Source organism: Anser anser (assembly GCF_964211835.1).
Source record: "Anser anser genome assembly, chromosome: 24".
Lineage (NCBI taxonomy): Eukaryota > Metazoa > Chordata > Aves > Anseriformes > Anatidae > Anser > Anser anser.
This window is the reverse complement of record NC_139745.1, coordinates 3,165,373-3,179,431: the sequence shown is the minus strand read 5'-3', so window position 1 is coordinate 3,179,431 and position 14,059 is coordinate 3,165,373. Positions and strand designations below refer to the sequence as shown.

Here is a 14,059-nt window from a genome sequence, read left to right as displayed (position 1 = left end):
CTCACAGCTCTTGTGTCCTCGTGGGAAAAGTGGGAAATTATTCCACTGGCAGCAAAAAGAGGTGTTCTGAATATAAGCTAAAAACGAAAGGTTTTGGCACGGGGGCTGTGGTCACGCTCCTGCAGCCCACCCGGGTGCTGTGGCCCCGTCCCATGGGTGCTGGGGAGGGCTCGGGGCAGCCCCGCTCCATCGCTCTGCCCTTTTATAAGCAAGAGCAAGAAACCCTCCCCAAAGCGCTGCTGACTCCCCACAGGCCCCAAAGCCCCAAAACCCAGTGTTTTACCCCCAGCCTGGGGGAACCCGAGAGCGCGGACGTGCCCGCTGCGTTTCAGGCTGCTGTCACCGAACACCCTGGAGCTGAAAACATTTATCCTCCGAATGGGAGAGAGGGTTTCGGCTGAGACCATTTGCAATCACAGAGAGGCCTGTATTTTTCCTGCAAATGACTGTACTTGAAGAGTGATTACTTCATTTTAGCTCGATTGCTCCTGCAGGCGCTCGGGGGCTGATGGCAGCGGGAGACGGGGCAGGGACGGATGGGCAGGGGGCTGCGGTCCCAGGGGCTGATCCTGCGGGGTGCTGAGTGCTCACTGAGATCGCCCCCCTGGCTCCTGCTGCCAGGAGGCGGTGGGGAGGGGTCGGGGTCAGGGTTCTGCTGTGTTCTCCCCCCTTTCGGCCCTGTTATGCTGATGGGGTTTCACCTGCATGTGCTGGAGGGGAAACCCTCCTCAGCAGGGCCTGATCCTGCCACGATGGCAGCTGCGGGGCTGCCCTAATGGGCAACTCCTGCTTGTCCCCAGACCTGCTGGCAATAAAATGCATGCATGCATCCCCTCCGTCCGTCCGTCCGTCCATCCATCCATCCATCCATCCATCCATCCATCCATCCTCACATTGCATCCCCTCCGTGCATCCCCTCCCTGCACACCCAGCCCCTCCACGCATGCCCCCACCTCATTAACTCCCATAAAACCCCCATACATCCCCATACACCCCCATAAAACCCCCTATACACCCCCATACACCCCCACGACCCCCCTTGCAGCTGCCGGCCGCTGAGCCCCCCCGTGGCAGGGGGGCAGCCCCCGAACACGGTGCCTTTGTGGCACCCCCGGCTCCGCTCGTGCCAAATTGGGGCTGCGTCCCCGCGGCAGCTCCTGGTGCGGGGGGCTCCCCAGCACCAGCAACGGGGACGCTGCAATTCCCCCCTCCCCGTGACCCCCAGAGTCACCCGAGGGTGCAGATTGCGAAGTGCTGGGGAGCCCGGATGAAGTTGCGCCACGCCGGCTGCAAAAGGAGCTTTTGGGACGGCTGCTCTGGTTCCCCCTTTCCGTTTTGGTTTTGAAATACAGCTTTTGGGTTTAAAAATGGGCTGTGTGGCTTAAACACTCCGTGGTCAGGTCGCTAGCCCCCAAATCCTGGCAGCATCCTGCTTCTGCTGGACCCCATCCAAATCCCCCCCATGCTGAGATGCTCGGCTGCTGGAAACAAATCCCAAATCCCCCCCCCACACACATACAGTGTCCCCAGCTTCTCCCCTGCACAGGCACACAGGACTCGTGTCCGCCAGGCAGGGTTTTAGCAGGATTTTAGCGCTGGGAGGGGATTTGCTCACTTTGCTCCGTGCTCGGTGCCATTTGGAGGCTGCTTTGGTTTGGAGGGAGGGAGCTGAGGTGTCCCTGGGCTCTCCTCGCCCCGTGCTCCCACCCCAAAATGTCCTCCCCTGGCTGGGGGGACACACGGGGCAGGATGCGGCCGGGCCCTGTGCCCTACGGCGGCTTCGGTGCAGCCCTGCAAAGTGCCCCCAGGGCCAGGAGAACGTCCTCGTCCCGGTGGCAGGGAACTGGCCTGGCCCCTGGCACCGTGCTCGCCAGGCTGGGAGCAACTGGGAGCAACTGGGGATGGAGGGAACTTGGTGCGCAGCCCCGTGGGGCCGTATCCCCGGGGCTGGGCAGTGTCCCTGGGGACTGGGCAGTGTCCCCAGAGCTGGGCATTGTCCCCAGTGCTGGGCATTGCCCCCAGGGCTGCCCGCAGGACCCTTTTTGCACCCATTGCATGCGGTGCCACGGCAGGGCCCCGCTCCCAGCCCACGCGCTGCTCCCTGGAAAGCAAGCCGGCCCGAACACCGCCACCCCCCAGCGCCTCCTCCTCCTCCTCCCAGCAGGGACGAAGGCCCCTGAACAACCCCAGCCCCAGCGCGCTGCAAGCTGCGGGCGGTGCAGGTGGATGAATCCTGCTCCACGCACGCATCCTGCACCGGGCTGAACCCCTCCGCCTGCTCCAGACCTTGGCAGTGCAGAACTGAGGGGGGGGGATTTTTAGGTTTTTAGCCCCGATTTTGCTGCAGCATTCCCAGGGGGGGCTGCGCTGGGAGGGTGCCGGCGTCCGCACCTGGGCGGATTTCACCCTCCTGGGATAAAACAAAGAAGCTCGGGGTGCAGCAGCAGCAGGGCAGCCGGGCTGGGGGTGCATTGCAAAACTCACCCCCCCCCCCCCTCCAGCCGGAGGAAAAACATTTTCCTGCAGAGCCGGGGCCGGAGGCGGCGGGCGAACAAGGGCCCTTTCATCCCCTGGCAGCACCGCGTGTCCCCACGGGCACCCAACGCCGCGTCCCGCGCCTGCGCCCGCCGCCCCGTGCACATTTTCCTCTTTTTGTGCCCCTTTGGTTTTGTTTTTATTTATTTTTATTTATTTATTTATTTATTTTTTCCCCTTCCCTCGCTGCAAGCCACGGCTGTGCCTCGCGCTACCTGCCCCCCCTTGCTTGTCCAGGACGGCCGGTGGCTTTGCTGAGTGTCACCCATGGGTGCCACCGCCACCCCGTGCAGCGGCGCCGCGGTTTCCGTGTCACTGCCCCGCTGCAGGCAACGCCCACGCTCCCCGAGGACGTGGCCCATGGAGGGGGGGGGGCAGCCACGGCCCCCAGCCTCCTCCTGGCACCCTCCCTGCAGCTGGGGACCCCCCCCACCCCAAAGCTGGGGCCCCTCTAGAGGTAGGGGTGCCCCAGGGTCGCTCCAGGCTGGTGGTGGCCCCCTGCAGCTGTTCCCCCCCCCCAAAAAAAAAACCACAGGGATCCTCTGTGCAGCTGGGTCCCCCCTGCAGCCACGCACCCCCCTGCAAACAGGGACCCCCCCCAAACTGCAACCGTGCCCCCCCAGCCTTGCAACCCCTCCATGAAACTGGGGACCCCCCAGCCTGCACCCATGCCCCCCAGCCTTACAATGCCCCCTTGCAACCTTGCACCCCCCCAGCGCTGTGCCCCCCTGCACCTGGGGACCCCCCAAATTGCAACCGCCCCCCCGCAACTTTGCTCCCCCCCAACTGAGCCCCCCCCCCCCAAATGCAACTGTGCGCTCCCAGCCTTGCAACCCCTCCATGCAACTGGGACCCCCCTGAAAGTGTCTCCGTCCTGCAACCATGCACCCCCCAGCTTTGAACCCCCCCCTTGCAACCTTGCACCCCCCCAGCCCTGCACCCCACTGCAGCTGGGGACCCCCCCCAACTGCAACTGTACGGCCCCCAGCCTTGCAACCGCCTTGCAACCTTGCACGCGCTGCAGCTGGGGACCCCCCCTTGCAACGGGTGACACCCCCTGCAACTGGGGACCCCCCAGACTGCAACCGCGCCCCCCCCCCAGCCTTGCAACCCCTCCATGCAACTGGGGACCCCCCCTGCAATTGTCCGTGTGCTGCAACCGTGCAGCCCCAGCCTTGCAACCCCCCTGTGCGACCTCACACCCCCTGCACCTGGGGACCCCCCAAACTGCAGCCGTGCCCCCTGAGCCTTCCCCCGCCCTTGTAACCTCGCACCCCCTGCAACTGGCGACCCCCCTTGAAACCTTGCACCCCCCCAGCCTTGCACCCCCAGTAACTGGGGACCCCCCCTTGCAACCTTGCACCCCCAGCAACTGGGGACTCCCCTTTGCAACCTTGCACCCCCCCAGCCTTGCGCCCCCAGCAACTGGGGACCCCCCCTTGCAACCTTGCACCCCCCCAGCCTTGCGCCCCCAGCAACTGGGGACCCCCCCTTGCAACCTTGCACCCCCCCAGCCTTGCGCCCCCTGCACCTGGGGACCCCCCCAAACTGCAACTCTGCACCCCCCGGCCCCTCTTCCAACCTCGCGCCCCCCGCAACCGTGAACCCCCTCCTTGCAACCTTGCCCCCCCCCTCCCCAAGCCTCACACCCCCCCGCAACTCGGGACCCCCCAAACCACAACCGTGCCCCCCCTCCCCTTTTCCCCTCCCTCCGCCCCCCCCCTTTCCCCCCCCCCTTCCCCCTCCCCGCGGGGGCGGGGCCGCGCCCCCCCCTCCTGCCGCCAGGGGGCGCCCCCCCCCTTGCCCGTAGGTCCCGGGGGCGGAACGGCGGAGCTGGGGGGGGGGGGGGGGGGGAAGGCTTTGGGGGGGGGGGGGTGGCGAAGTGGGGGGGGCCCGCGGGTGACGTCAGCGCGGCGCGGGGCCGCCGCTATTTGAGGCGCGGGGCGGGCGCCGGGGCCCCGCTGCGCCGCCCGCAGCGACCGCGGGGCCCGCAGGCGGCGGTGGCCGCCCCCCCCCGCCCCCACCCCCGCCCCCCCCCTTTCCCCGGGGGCCCCCCCCCTTTCCTCCTCCGGCCTCCCCTTTACCCCCCCCCCTCCCCTCCCCTTCCCCAAAGCTCGCACCATGCGCAGCGCCCGGGCGCTGCTGCTCGCCCTCGCCCTGCGGGTCTGCGCCCTGGACACCGAGACGCCGTCCGGTGAGGGGGTTTGGGGAGGGGGGGGGGTCGCTTTCGGTCGCCCCCGGTCGCTTTCGGTCGCCCCCGGTTGTTTTCGGTCGCCCCGGGTCGCTCCCGGTTGCTTTCGCTCGCTGCCGGCTGCTTTGTGCGCGCTCCGCCGGAGCCCCGCGTTCCGCTGGGGGGTGGGGGGGGAATTTGGGGGGGGCTCCGGTCCCGGTGCACGGCTCTGTTCCCCCCACCCCCGGTCCCGTCCCGGTGCCCCCGCAGCCGCCGCTCCCGTCCCCGTCGGGGCTCCGCCGCGTTGCTCAGCCCGGCAGCGGGGCTCGGCGCCGCTTCGGGGACGGGGGGGTCCCCGGGGTTTGGAGGGGGGGGGTCTTGGGGGGGGGGGTGTGAAGGGGTCCGGTGCTCCCCCCCCCCCCCTTTGTCCCCTCCGGTCCCCAGCACGGCTCCGGGAGCGGTGCGGGAACAGGTGGCGGCTGGCAGCGCGCTCCGCTCGCAGCCCGGCGCTGTGCTGCGGGGTTATCATTAGAGCTTCCCCAAGGAAGGTGTTATTATTATTATTATTATTTTTTATTATTATTTTTTTTAATTTCGACATTTTCCCTCCGCCGGCTTCCCCTGCCTGGCCCCCAGCCGCTCTGCTGGGCCAGGAGCACAGCCCTGGGGTGCGGCAACCCCACTGCTCCTCCCCCCCACCACCCAAAATTGGGGTGCCCGGGGGGTCTGTGGGTTTGGGGCCGTGCTGGGTGCGGGTCTGGGGAGGTGCGGGCACGGGGGAAACTGAGGCACGGGGCAGAAGGGACCCCGCTGCTGCAGCTGCCGGCTGCTGGGAGCCGCTCCCTGCTTCGGGGCTGGGTTTTGCCTCCTCCTTTCCCGTTTTCCTTTCACTTCGGGGCGCAGCGGCTCACCTGCGCGCAGCCCCGGCGCTGGCGCACGGAGGGGTTTGGTGGTGGCCCCGCTCCGAAAATTATAAATGGTGCCGGGGAGCTCCATGGGGCTCACCTGCGTGGCGGGTGCAATGGGGAAACTGAGGCACGGGGCTTTGCAGGGTCCACTGCTGGAGGAAAGGGGCTTCTGCCCCCACTCCTGGTGCTGGGGGGTCCGGGGCTGTGCTGCTCCCCAGCCCCGTGTGGTTTTTTTTTCCCCTCGTAGCATCCCGGTGTTGTCACATCTGGTCCACAGCAGCCTGCGAGGGGTGGTGGTAGCGGGGTCCGTGTCCGGAGCGTCACGGCGCGTGGAGTGAGGATTGTGCTGGGCAGTTTTGGGGGATCGTGGTGGTTTCCCCAAAGGGGGGCTGCAGGGGACCACCCGCCCGCCTGGGGAGCGGGATGGGGCTGGGTTTGGATGGGGAAGGGGCTTGGGATGGGGTTTGCGTGCTCCCAGGCGAACCTCTTTCCTCCCGTGGGCCTCGGTGCCATGTCCACGAGCTGACATTTGCCGAGGACAGGCTCCAGCCTGAGCCGTGGGCTGCTGTGAGCCGGAGCTGCGCAGCCCCGAGTGCCTCCGCTCAGCGCTTCCCCCGGTACAGGCAGCGCCCGACCTGCCTCCAGCCCGCTGGGCTCCCTCGCCCTCGCTGCAGCCGGTGCTTTTCCGTAAATCCCAGTGTAAATCCCAGTGTCTGGGGCTCGGTGACCCGGCATCGTGAGCTGGGATGGGTGCCCGGTGCCCTGTCCCCCCGGGATGCTCCCTGCTCTGGGAGTGCTTGAACTTCAGTGATTTGTTAAAGATTTGTTAAAATTTCCCAGTGGCTGAGCTGTCGGCACCGTCTGTGTTGTGCACATCACAGCGGGGTTTTTTATAGGGGAGGGTCCCTTTGGTGGAGCCCGTGGGGGCTGCTCTTGAGGGGTGCCCCGGTTTGGGCTGCCTGTGCCCTCCAGCACCAGCTTGGGGTGCTTTCCAGCAGCACCTGGGGCGTGCGGCAGCAATTTGCAGCAATTACACAGATAAAATATTAGGGTTTGTAGCTTTCCCTTAGGAGGAGGTTTCAGGTGGAGCCCAAATCTGAGGTTTGGGGCTCCTCTGGTGGCACCAGGACGATGGTTTCGGGGTGAGCAGTGGAGGGGTCGGCACGGGCAAACCTGGCCTCTCCCCTGACCCCGTGGCCGCGCTTTCGGGGCCGGGTGAGCGCGAGCGGCCGCATTCCCCTGGGTCAGGGATTGGGGTCGGGGAGCGGAACAAATCTGGCGGCGTCACCCCGGCCGTTAACGGCCGCGTCTTTGTCAGAGGAGGCTGTGGGGTCGCCGCAGGATGCTGGGGACAATGGGGGATGCTGGGGACAATGGGGGATGCTGCAGCTCAGCGTCCCCACGCAGGGGTCAGGACCCCAGGAGCTGGTGCAGATCTGGGGACTCGTGTCGCCAGCGGCCCCCTCGCTGGTGCTGGGCATGGGATGTTTTTTTTTCCTCCTTGCCTCTTCTGCTGTGTTGGGAAGAATCTTTGCTTGCTGTTTTTGCTGCATTTTGGGGCTTTTTAAGCTGTGCTCCGTGCTGCTGTCGGGCACTGGGGTGAGGGCTGGCTGTGGGGTGCCGCATCCTGCAGCACCTGGATGGTGTGGGCACGCTGTGTCCCTCCCGGGGTGCTCTGAAAAATCCTGCTCACATCAATGTCCCCGAGTGTGCCCTGGGTTGAGCTTTTCTGCTCCTGTGCTCCCTTATTTTTGGCTCTCTCGTGTGGTCCCCTCTTCCCAGGAGCCGGAGCGCGGTGGGCTTCGCTGTCCGTGGGGGTGAAGCAGAATTTGGGGATGCTCCGTGGTGTCAGAGCCCATGGATGGAGCCGGAGCTGTGGTCCCATGCCCGTGGCGGGGGGCTGCAGCGCTGCTTTTCTCCCCCAAAGGCTTGCAGTTGCGTTTGCTTTTCTTTTGCCCTTTTCTCCCCGCTCCGGAGCTGGTGCTGCTCTCCCCGGGTTGTGTTTTCCCCGGCCGCGGGCGGGTGCTTGGACCTGCCCTGGGATCCTGGTGAGTCACCTCTTGGCCCGCGCCGAGCATTTTTTCCTTTCTTATCCAAACGAAGATGAACCATCCAAATCCCTGCTTCCTGGGGAGTTTTCCCTGCATGAAGCCAGCGGGATCTGGCCCTGGAAGACAACGGCGAGTGGCTCCAACCCCTGCGTCCCCACTGCCAGCTGCTGGGGACGGTGTACCCCCGATTGCACTGGAAGGAAGCTTTTCTTTGCTCACAGCCACTTCTTGGCACGGTGCATGGAGCCCTGAGCCCCTCGGTGCTCTGCTCACCCTCTTCCTGCCAGGGGACGCCCCCCAAAAATCCCCTCCTGTCCGTGGCCCCCCCCAGGCGTTTGCTGCTTCCCTGCCAGCAGCCGTGCAGGGGTTAAGCGTGCGGGGCTGGAGGCAGGGGCAGGTAAATCCCTTCCGCATGCTCAGAGCTGGGAGGTGGCAGGGCTCGGGAGAGCCTTATCAACACAGCCCTGCCATCTGCCTGCTTAAACCTCCATAAATAAGCTTTTTAATAATCTATTATTAACATGCACTATAATTGTCTTATTAGACATGTCTGGGAACCTTTCGTTACTGCGTGATTAAATGTCAGATTCCCAAACCTCCTTCTCTCCCCAATGGCAGCTGGGGGGGGGGGGGTGGTGCTTTGCAGCTGGCTTTGGGCACTGCTTTTATGTCCCTGGGGTCCCCACCGTGCCCTGTCCCCCGGGAGCAGGGGGAGCAGCAGCCTCGTGCAGGGCACGCTTCCACCCCGCGTGGATTTGGAGGGGGGACTCGTGCCGTGGCCCTTGCCCATCCCGAAGGCTCGCCGTGCCCTTCCAGGCTGCAGAGCCTGGGGAAACCGAGGTTTTTCCCTCCAGGCTGAAGCTGCGCCCCGGGGAGACCTGGGCGAGGAGGATTCCCAGCGCGTTTCCCCCCCCCCCCACCCCGGGCTGATTGCCTCCTTGTTGGCAGCCTTAAAATAAATCCGTCCTGGAGACGGAGCGCTCTCTTTCCGCCGCAGATGGCCTCTTCAAACCCCGCTCCCTGGCTGCCTGGCAGAGGCCGCTGTTGATTTTTTAGCGTGGGGACGCATCCGGGTGGGTGCCCGGACCTGGCACGGCTGTGGGACATCCTGAGGACACCGGGACCTGCTCAGGACCTGCTCGTCCTTACTTTCACCCCCCCCACCAGGGCAGCCCTGGGGAGGAAGAGGAGGAGGAGGAGGGGTGGTGGGAGCTGGCAGGCGCCGCAGGGACTTCCCTCTCGCTGCCTGAGCTGCGCTGGGTGTTTGTCGAGCTCTTTTCCTTTCCCGGCGCTGGGAGCGGCTTCTGCTACACCCGCTGCGTGGATCCAAAGTCCAGCGCTGCTCCCGAGAGCTCAGGGACAGCCCTGTCCCCTCCCCAAGCTGGTGCTGGGGGGGGCACACAGGCCGGCTGGGGGTCCTGCAGTCACCAGCGCTGCCCTCACCTGCGTGCCGTGGGCTGCGAGGTGCTGGCAGAGCAGCCGTCGGCTGCCTCCTGTCCCCGGCAGCTCCCCGGCTTCACCCGAGGTCCTGGGCTGGGAGCGACGTCCTGGGGGCACCCACACGACACAGGTTTGGGGGGGGCTGCGGCTTTGCTGCGCCCCAGCTCCCCCTTCCCCAAAGCGGAGCCCGTGGGGCTGCACCCTGCTGGGGCCGTCCCCGTGCCTCTGACCCCAAATCTGGGGGTGCCCGTGGCTCTGCTGCGGCTCGGCGGTGGGGGCTGCGCCGTGCGGTGCCACCGCCGCCAGAGGGAGCGGGGACACGGAGCTGCTGCTGCATCAGCAGGGTCCCCACGTCTGGGGACACTGCGTGCACCCCTCGGTGCTGGAGGGACCCTGTCCTGGGGGGTGGGGGGGTACAGGGCTGCAGTGCTGCAGCTGGAGGGGGCCAATGTATTGTGGCCGGAGAGACACTGAGTTTATTTTAATTTTATTTTTTTTTTGTGGTTTGGCTCTAAAAATGTTGGGCAATCGCCCGTAGCAGGGTGGTTGCAGCGGTGCAAAATTCCACTGCGGGGAGCCTCTTGCTTTGGGAGCCCCCCCCCCAGCAACTGCTTTGATTGCTTGCCCCCCCCACCCCGTGGATCAGCTCTCGCTTGGCTTCGTTAAGTTAACGAGCGCTGCGGCTCCCCGGACAGCACGAGGGGGCTGCGGTGACCTGATGTGCTGTAACGAGGCCGCTGTCCCCGCGGTCGTGTTCGGTGCTGGTGGCCTTGACTGGGGCAGCAGAGAGGAGCCCTGGCAGCCCCGGGGCGTCTGAGCAGTGCGTGCATCCCTGTGCATGAACAACCCCGCACAATTAGCCCAATTAGCCCAGCCGGGGAGCAAGCGTCGCTCCAGTCCAGTGCGCTTTGTCTGTGATGGCACCATGGGGACGATGGCACCGCAGGGACAAAAGGGCTGCTCCCACCCAGCTGCTCCCCGGTGAGGGGCTTTGTCTTTGGGGCACTGCCCGGGGTCTTCACGTCGTTGGGGGGAGCCAGCTTTCCTGGGATGAAGGCGGTGGAGCATCACAACTGCTTGCCCGGGGAGATGGAGGCAGGCTGGATGGACGGACGGACCACGGACAAACGGCGTTTCCTTGCTTGGATGCACCTGGAGGTGCCCGCGGAGCTGCTGCAGCTATAGGGGATGCTCTGCGGGGTGCAGCTGCCCCTGGCCATGCGCTCAGCCGCGACCTCCCTGCGTGGTGCTGGTGCCCCTGGTTGGATGTCCGAGGGTGTCCCACGTGTCTCGTGTGCCCTTACGCAGAGCTGGCAGAGCCTTTGGGGTCGCTGGGAACCTCTGAAGACTTTGCTTTGTGGGGCAATGAGCAGCCTGAGCTGTGACAGCAGGGATTCAACAGCAAACTGAAACGTGTGCCCGGTCCCGGGCTGATCCCAAGTCATGCAGAGAGCAAAGCCCCGCTCTGAGCCAGGCGGGATGGCATCGGGTGGCACTGCGGGGCTGCGGCCATCGGCGGTGCTGCAGGGACCTGTTAGACTCATTAATGCCCCGTGTAATTAGCTGAATAAATGCTTCTCACATCATCATCAGCTGCAATTTGCCTGATGGTGTTAGCGGAGCAGGGAGGGCTCCTGTTGACTTTGCACCGGTGGTGCTGCTGCACATGGGGGGGGCTGCAGGGCTCCTGCCCAGCCCTGCCTCTTCCCAAGGACTCTCCCTGTGCTGTTCATTTTTTTTTTTTGCTGTATTTTCAGCCTCGTGGCCGCTGTCTCACTCCTTGCTGAGTGATAAAGTCCCATCAATTTTTTTTTCCTTTTTTTTTCCACGGCCAACAACCGACCTGCTTTACTTTTGCATTAACAGCATCAAACTAAAGCAGCGCATCTCTGCACGGGGAGAAAGTATTTCTTTTTAATCACTTACTCGGTAACTTACCCGGGCTCTCGCCCGTTTGCTGCTACTTGCCTGGAGGGGTGTGTGGGGCTGTATCCTGCCTGCTGGGTGCATCCCCAGGACACGCCAAAAACCCAGCCCCGATGAGCAGGTCCCTGCGTGGGAGAAGCTGGAGCGATGCAACGGACGGAGGAGAAAAGGGAGGAACGAAGCTGTGCAATGGCCAGGACACAGCAAACCCAGCACCCGGCGCTGGGCTCGTGCGTTTATCCTGTTTGCAGCGGATCTCGGGGTTTTGAAAGCTCGGCGTTTTGCTTTCAAGGCGCCGGGTTCACTGAACCTCGTGGTTCAGTGCAGCGAGTTGGCCAGACCTCAGCTCAGCACCCGGGCGCCTCGCTGCTGTGTTTTCAGAGGGCTTGGAAACAAAGTGGGGGAGCTCCGAGGCCAGCAGAGCCCTCCCGAGAGCTTGTTTGTATTCCGGAGGAAAGGGAAATTCAATTTTTTGACAAATGACACAGGCCATTTGCAGAGCAAACCTGACTTTGCAGACAGCGCTGCGAGCGACGGAGGGGAGGTATTAAAAGCAATAAATAAGCTGTTGAGGGAAGGCAGCGGAGGGCTCTCGCGGCTCTGGATTTACAATGTGCCGGCCCCCAGGAACGGCTGCTCTGGAGCCGACGCCTGCACGGGGACCTGGAGCTGTTACCTGGTGCACGAAGGGGCACAGGGGTGTGGGGCTGGGGGCTTGCTGTCCACCCCTGGCAGCACCGAGGGGGTGTGGAGACCCCAAGAGCGCTCTGCAGGTGGATGGGATCCTGCTGAATCCCCCCACTGGTGTTTTTTTTTTTTGGCTCAGCTGCATTGTGCACCTCTTCCCAGTTTTCCCTGCCATGGGGGATTCTGCAGGGGGAGCAAGCAGGCAGGGGGCTTGCTCACATCAGCCCCGTCGCCACCTTTAAGCCTGCGCACCGCTCTCCCCTCCTCGTTTTTCACGGCTCACCGCAGCCAGGGAGGGTGATGCCGACCTGGATTTTGCAACGGGATGTGCTCCTGGTCTGCCCCGACCTTCCTCCCCTCTCCTCCTCCTCCTGCCCGCTTCACTTACAGGGGCAGGATGCTTTTTTCCCCTTTGGGGTTGCAGCACAGGGATGTTTTGGGACTGCTGCAGGGAACTGAGCTCCTCAAAGCCATCTCACGAGGGCTGTCCTCTTGCAGTCCCCGTCATGCTGCAGGTGCACAGCTCTTCCAAACCACAGGTGGCCCCGCTCTGGGTGTTGTGAGGCCATAAATAATGGGGCTGAGCCCCCTGGCACCGCCCCGTGGTCCATCACCAGAGGCTTTGCCCTCTGGCGTGCTGCTCCTTGCTGCAGCAAGGTGGTACCCAGAGGGTGAGAGGCTGCATCCCTCCCTCTAGAGGGGGATTTATTCCAGAAAACCTTTTTTTTTTTCCTTTATTTTCCCCGCATGTTTTCTGCAGCCCGGGCTGCTGTTGGAGCCCCGCAAGGGTGCCATGATGCTGCTGCCCCTGTGCCTGTCCCGGGGCTGCTTATTTCACTGCCCTGACCCATGCTGGTGAGCATCTCCATGTGCTCAGGGCTTTCCATGTGCTTGTTGCTTCCCTAAAATCAGCATTTTGCCCTCACGGAGCCTTCAACACAGCCATTGGCCCCTGGTGGTAATAACGGGGAGAAAAGAGACTCGAGTGCCTTTTTTTTTTTTTTTTTTGCCATTTCCCCCCCCCCCCCCAAGGCCAGGTGGATGAGAGCTGCCTGCACGTCAGCCCAAGGGCTGTAATTGCGCCGTGAGCGATCGATAACTGCAGGACGGAGGTTTCCAAAAGCCTGCGTTTGTTTTTCTTCCGATGCTGTAGAAGAGACAGCCCTGACTTTGTTAATTAAGCGATGGTTAATTATGAAAGCACTCGCGTTGCAGCTTGGTGGCCTGCAGCCAGCCCCTTTTCTTGTTGCATTCTCCCAGCGTTGCGTTTCTCTGCGTTGCGTTTGCTCCCCGAAGGCTCCCGGTTGTCCGCAAGGGGTCCGGGTCTCCCCGTCCCCACCCGCGGCTCTGCGGGGCTCAAGAGTGGGGGCTTTGCAGGTGAAACCCGTAACGGGAGACTTCAACAGGCCCAAAAAATGGATTTATGACTTCTGTAGTTGCTGGTAGACGGATATTGTTCTCTTAGTCCTGCGCTTTCCAAACACCAAGGTTATCAGGCATAAGTGACTTATTATGCAAATCCTCTGTCTTAATATCTGGCTGTTCTCTCCCTGGAATTGCATTGGCTAAACCCCATGCGTTATTGGAGCTGCTAATGTTTACACATTAGCTTCTTTGGCTAATATACAAGGCTTCAAGTTGCAAATTGATGTTTCTTACAGCTGAGCAAATTATTTTTCTATTAAATGCAATATTTAAAATGATTTGGAGAAGCAAAACAAACTACTGGCAAGAATTTTAATGGAGCTGCTTTCCATATTCTTCTAATCAGCTTTTATCGGGTCCAGGAAATCAGTAATTTTTTTTTAAAACGTTTCTATTTCGCCGGAGTGGGGAGAGGAGGAGAGGCAGGGAGTGGGCTTGTTGTAATCTCTGGTGCGTGTAACGCAGGAGGTGACTTGCACGTGGCTGTTGTGCTTGTGTCCCAGGCCCTTCGAGCGTGCAAAATGCAGCTGGTTGGGTACTTAGCTCCCTTCTGCCCGGACTAAAGGGGCATTTAAGCTGTGGGGACTCAAATCAGCGGGATTCGGGGCTTTGAGGGGCTGTGGAGCCGTGGCGGTACAGGACGGAGGTGCTGGGATGCTGTGGCACGGCGGGTTTTTGGAGGAGCGGGGCTGCGGTGCCCAACTCCGCCGGGTGCTTGGCAGCGCCCGCGCTTGGCTGTTCGGGCAGGAGCACAGGCTGTGTCCCCCTGCCCAGGGACCGTGCCGAGGGAATCGCCTGGAAATAGTGGCAGGGGAAGGGCTGGCGTCCCATGGCCCTGCGTGTCCCTGGGGCTGGGCGTCGCTGCCTGCTGTTCCTGTCCCGGTGTGCGGCCCCATCGCTCTCGGTCCTGCTGGGGC

The 14,059-nt window shown here is 63.3% G+C and overlaps 1 protein-coding gene across 4 annotated transcripts in view; it reads left to right on the top strand.

Annotated features, from left to right (window-relative positions):
* Positions 1 to 4,474: 4,474 nt before the first annotated feature.
* PTPRU (protein tyrosine phosphatase receptor type U) overlaps positions 4,475 to 14,059 on the top strand; it is a 55,687-nt gene continuing 46,102 nt past the window's right edge. For 2 of the 4 annotated variants that reach the window (XM_083810457.1, XM_083810455.1), the window contains exon 1: positions 4,501 to 4,729. In XM_083810457.1, coding sequence (XP_083666583.1) covers positions 4,657 to 4,729 — 73 coding nt within the window. In that variant the 5' untranslated portion in view covers positions 4,501 to 4,656. Of the gene's footprint in view, positions 4,730 to 14,059 lie in introns of all 4 variants that reach the window. The other 2 variants (XM_083810458.1, XM_083810456.1) reach the window with 2 other exon arrangements.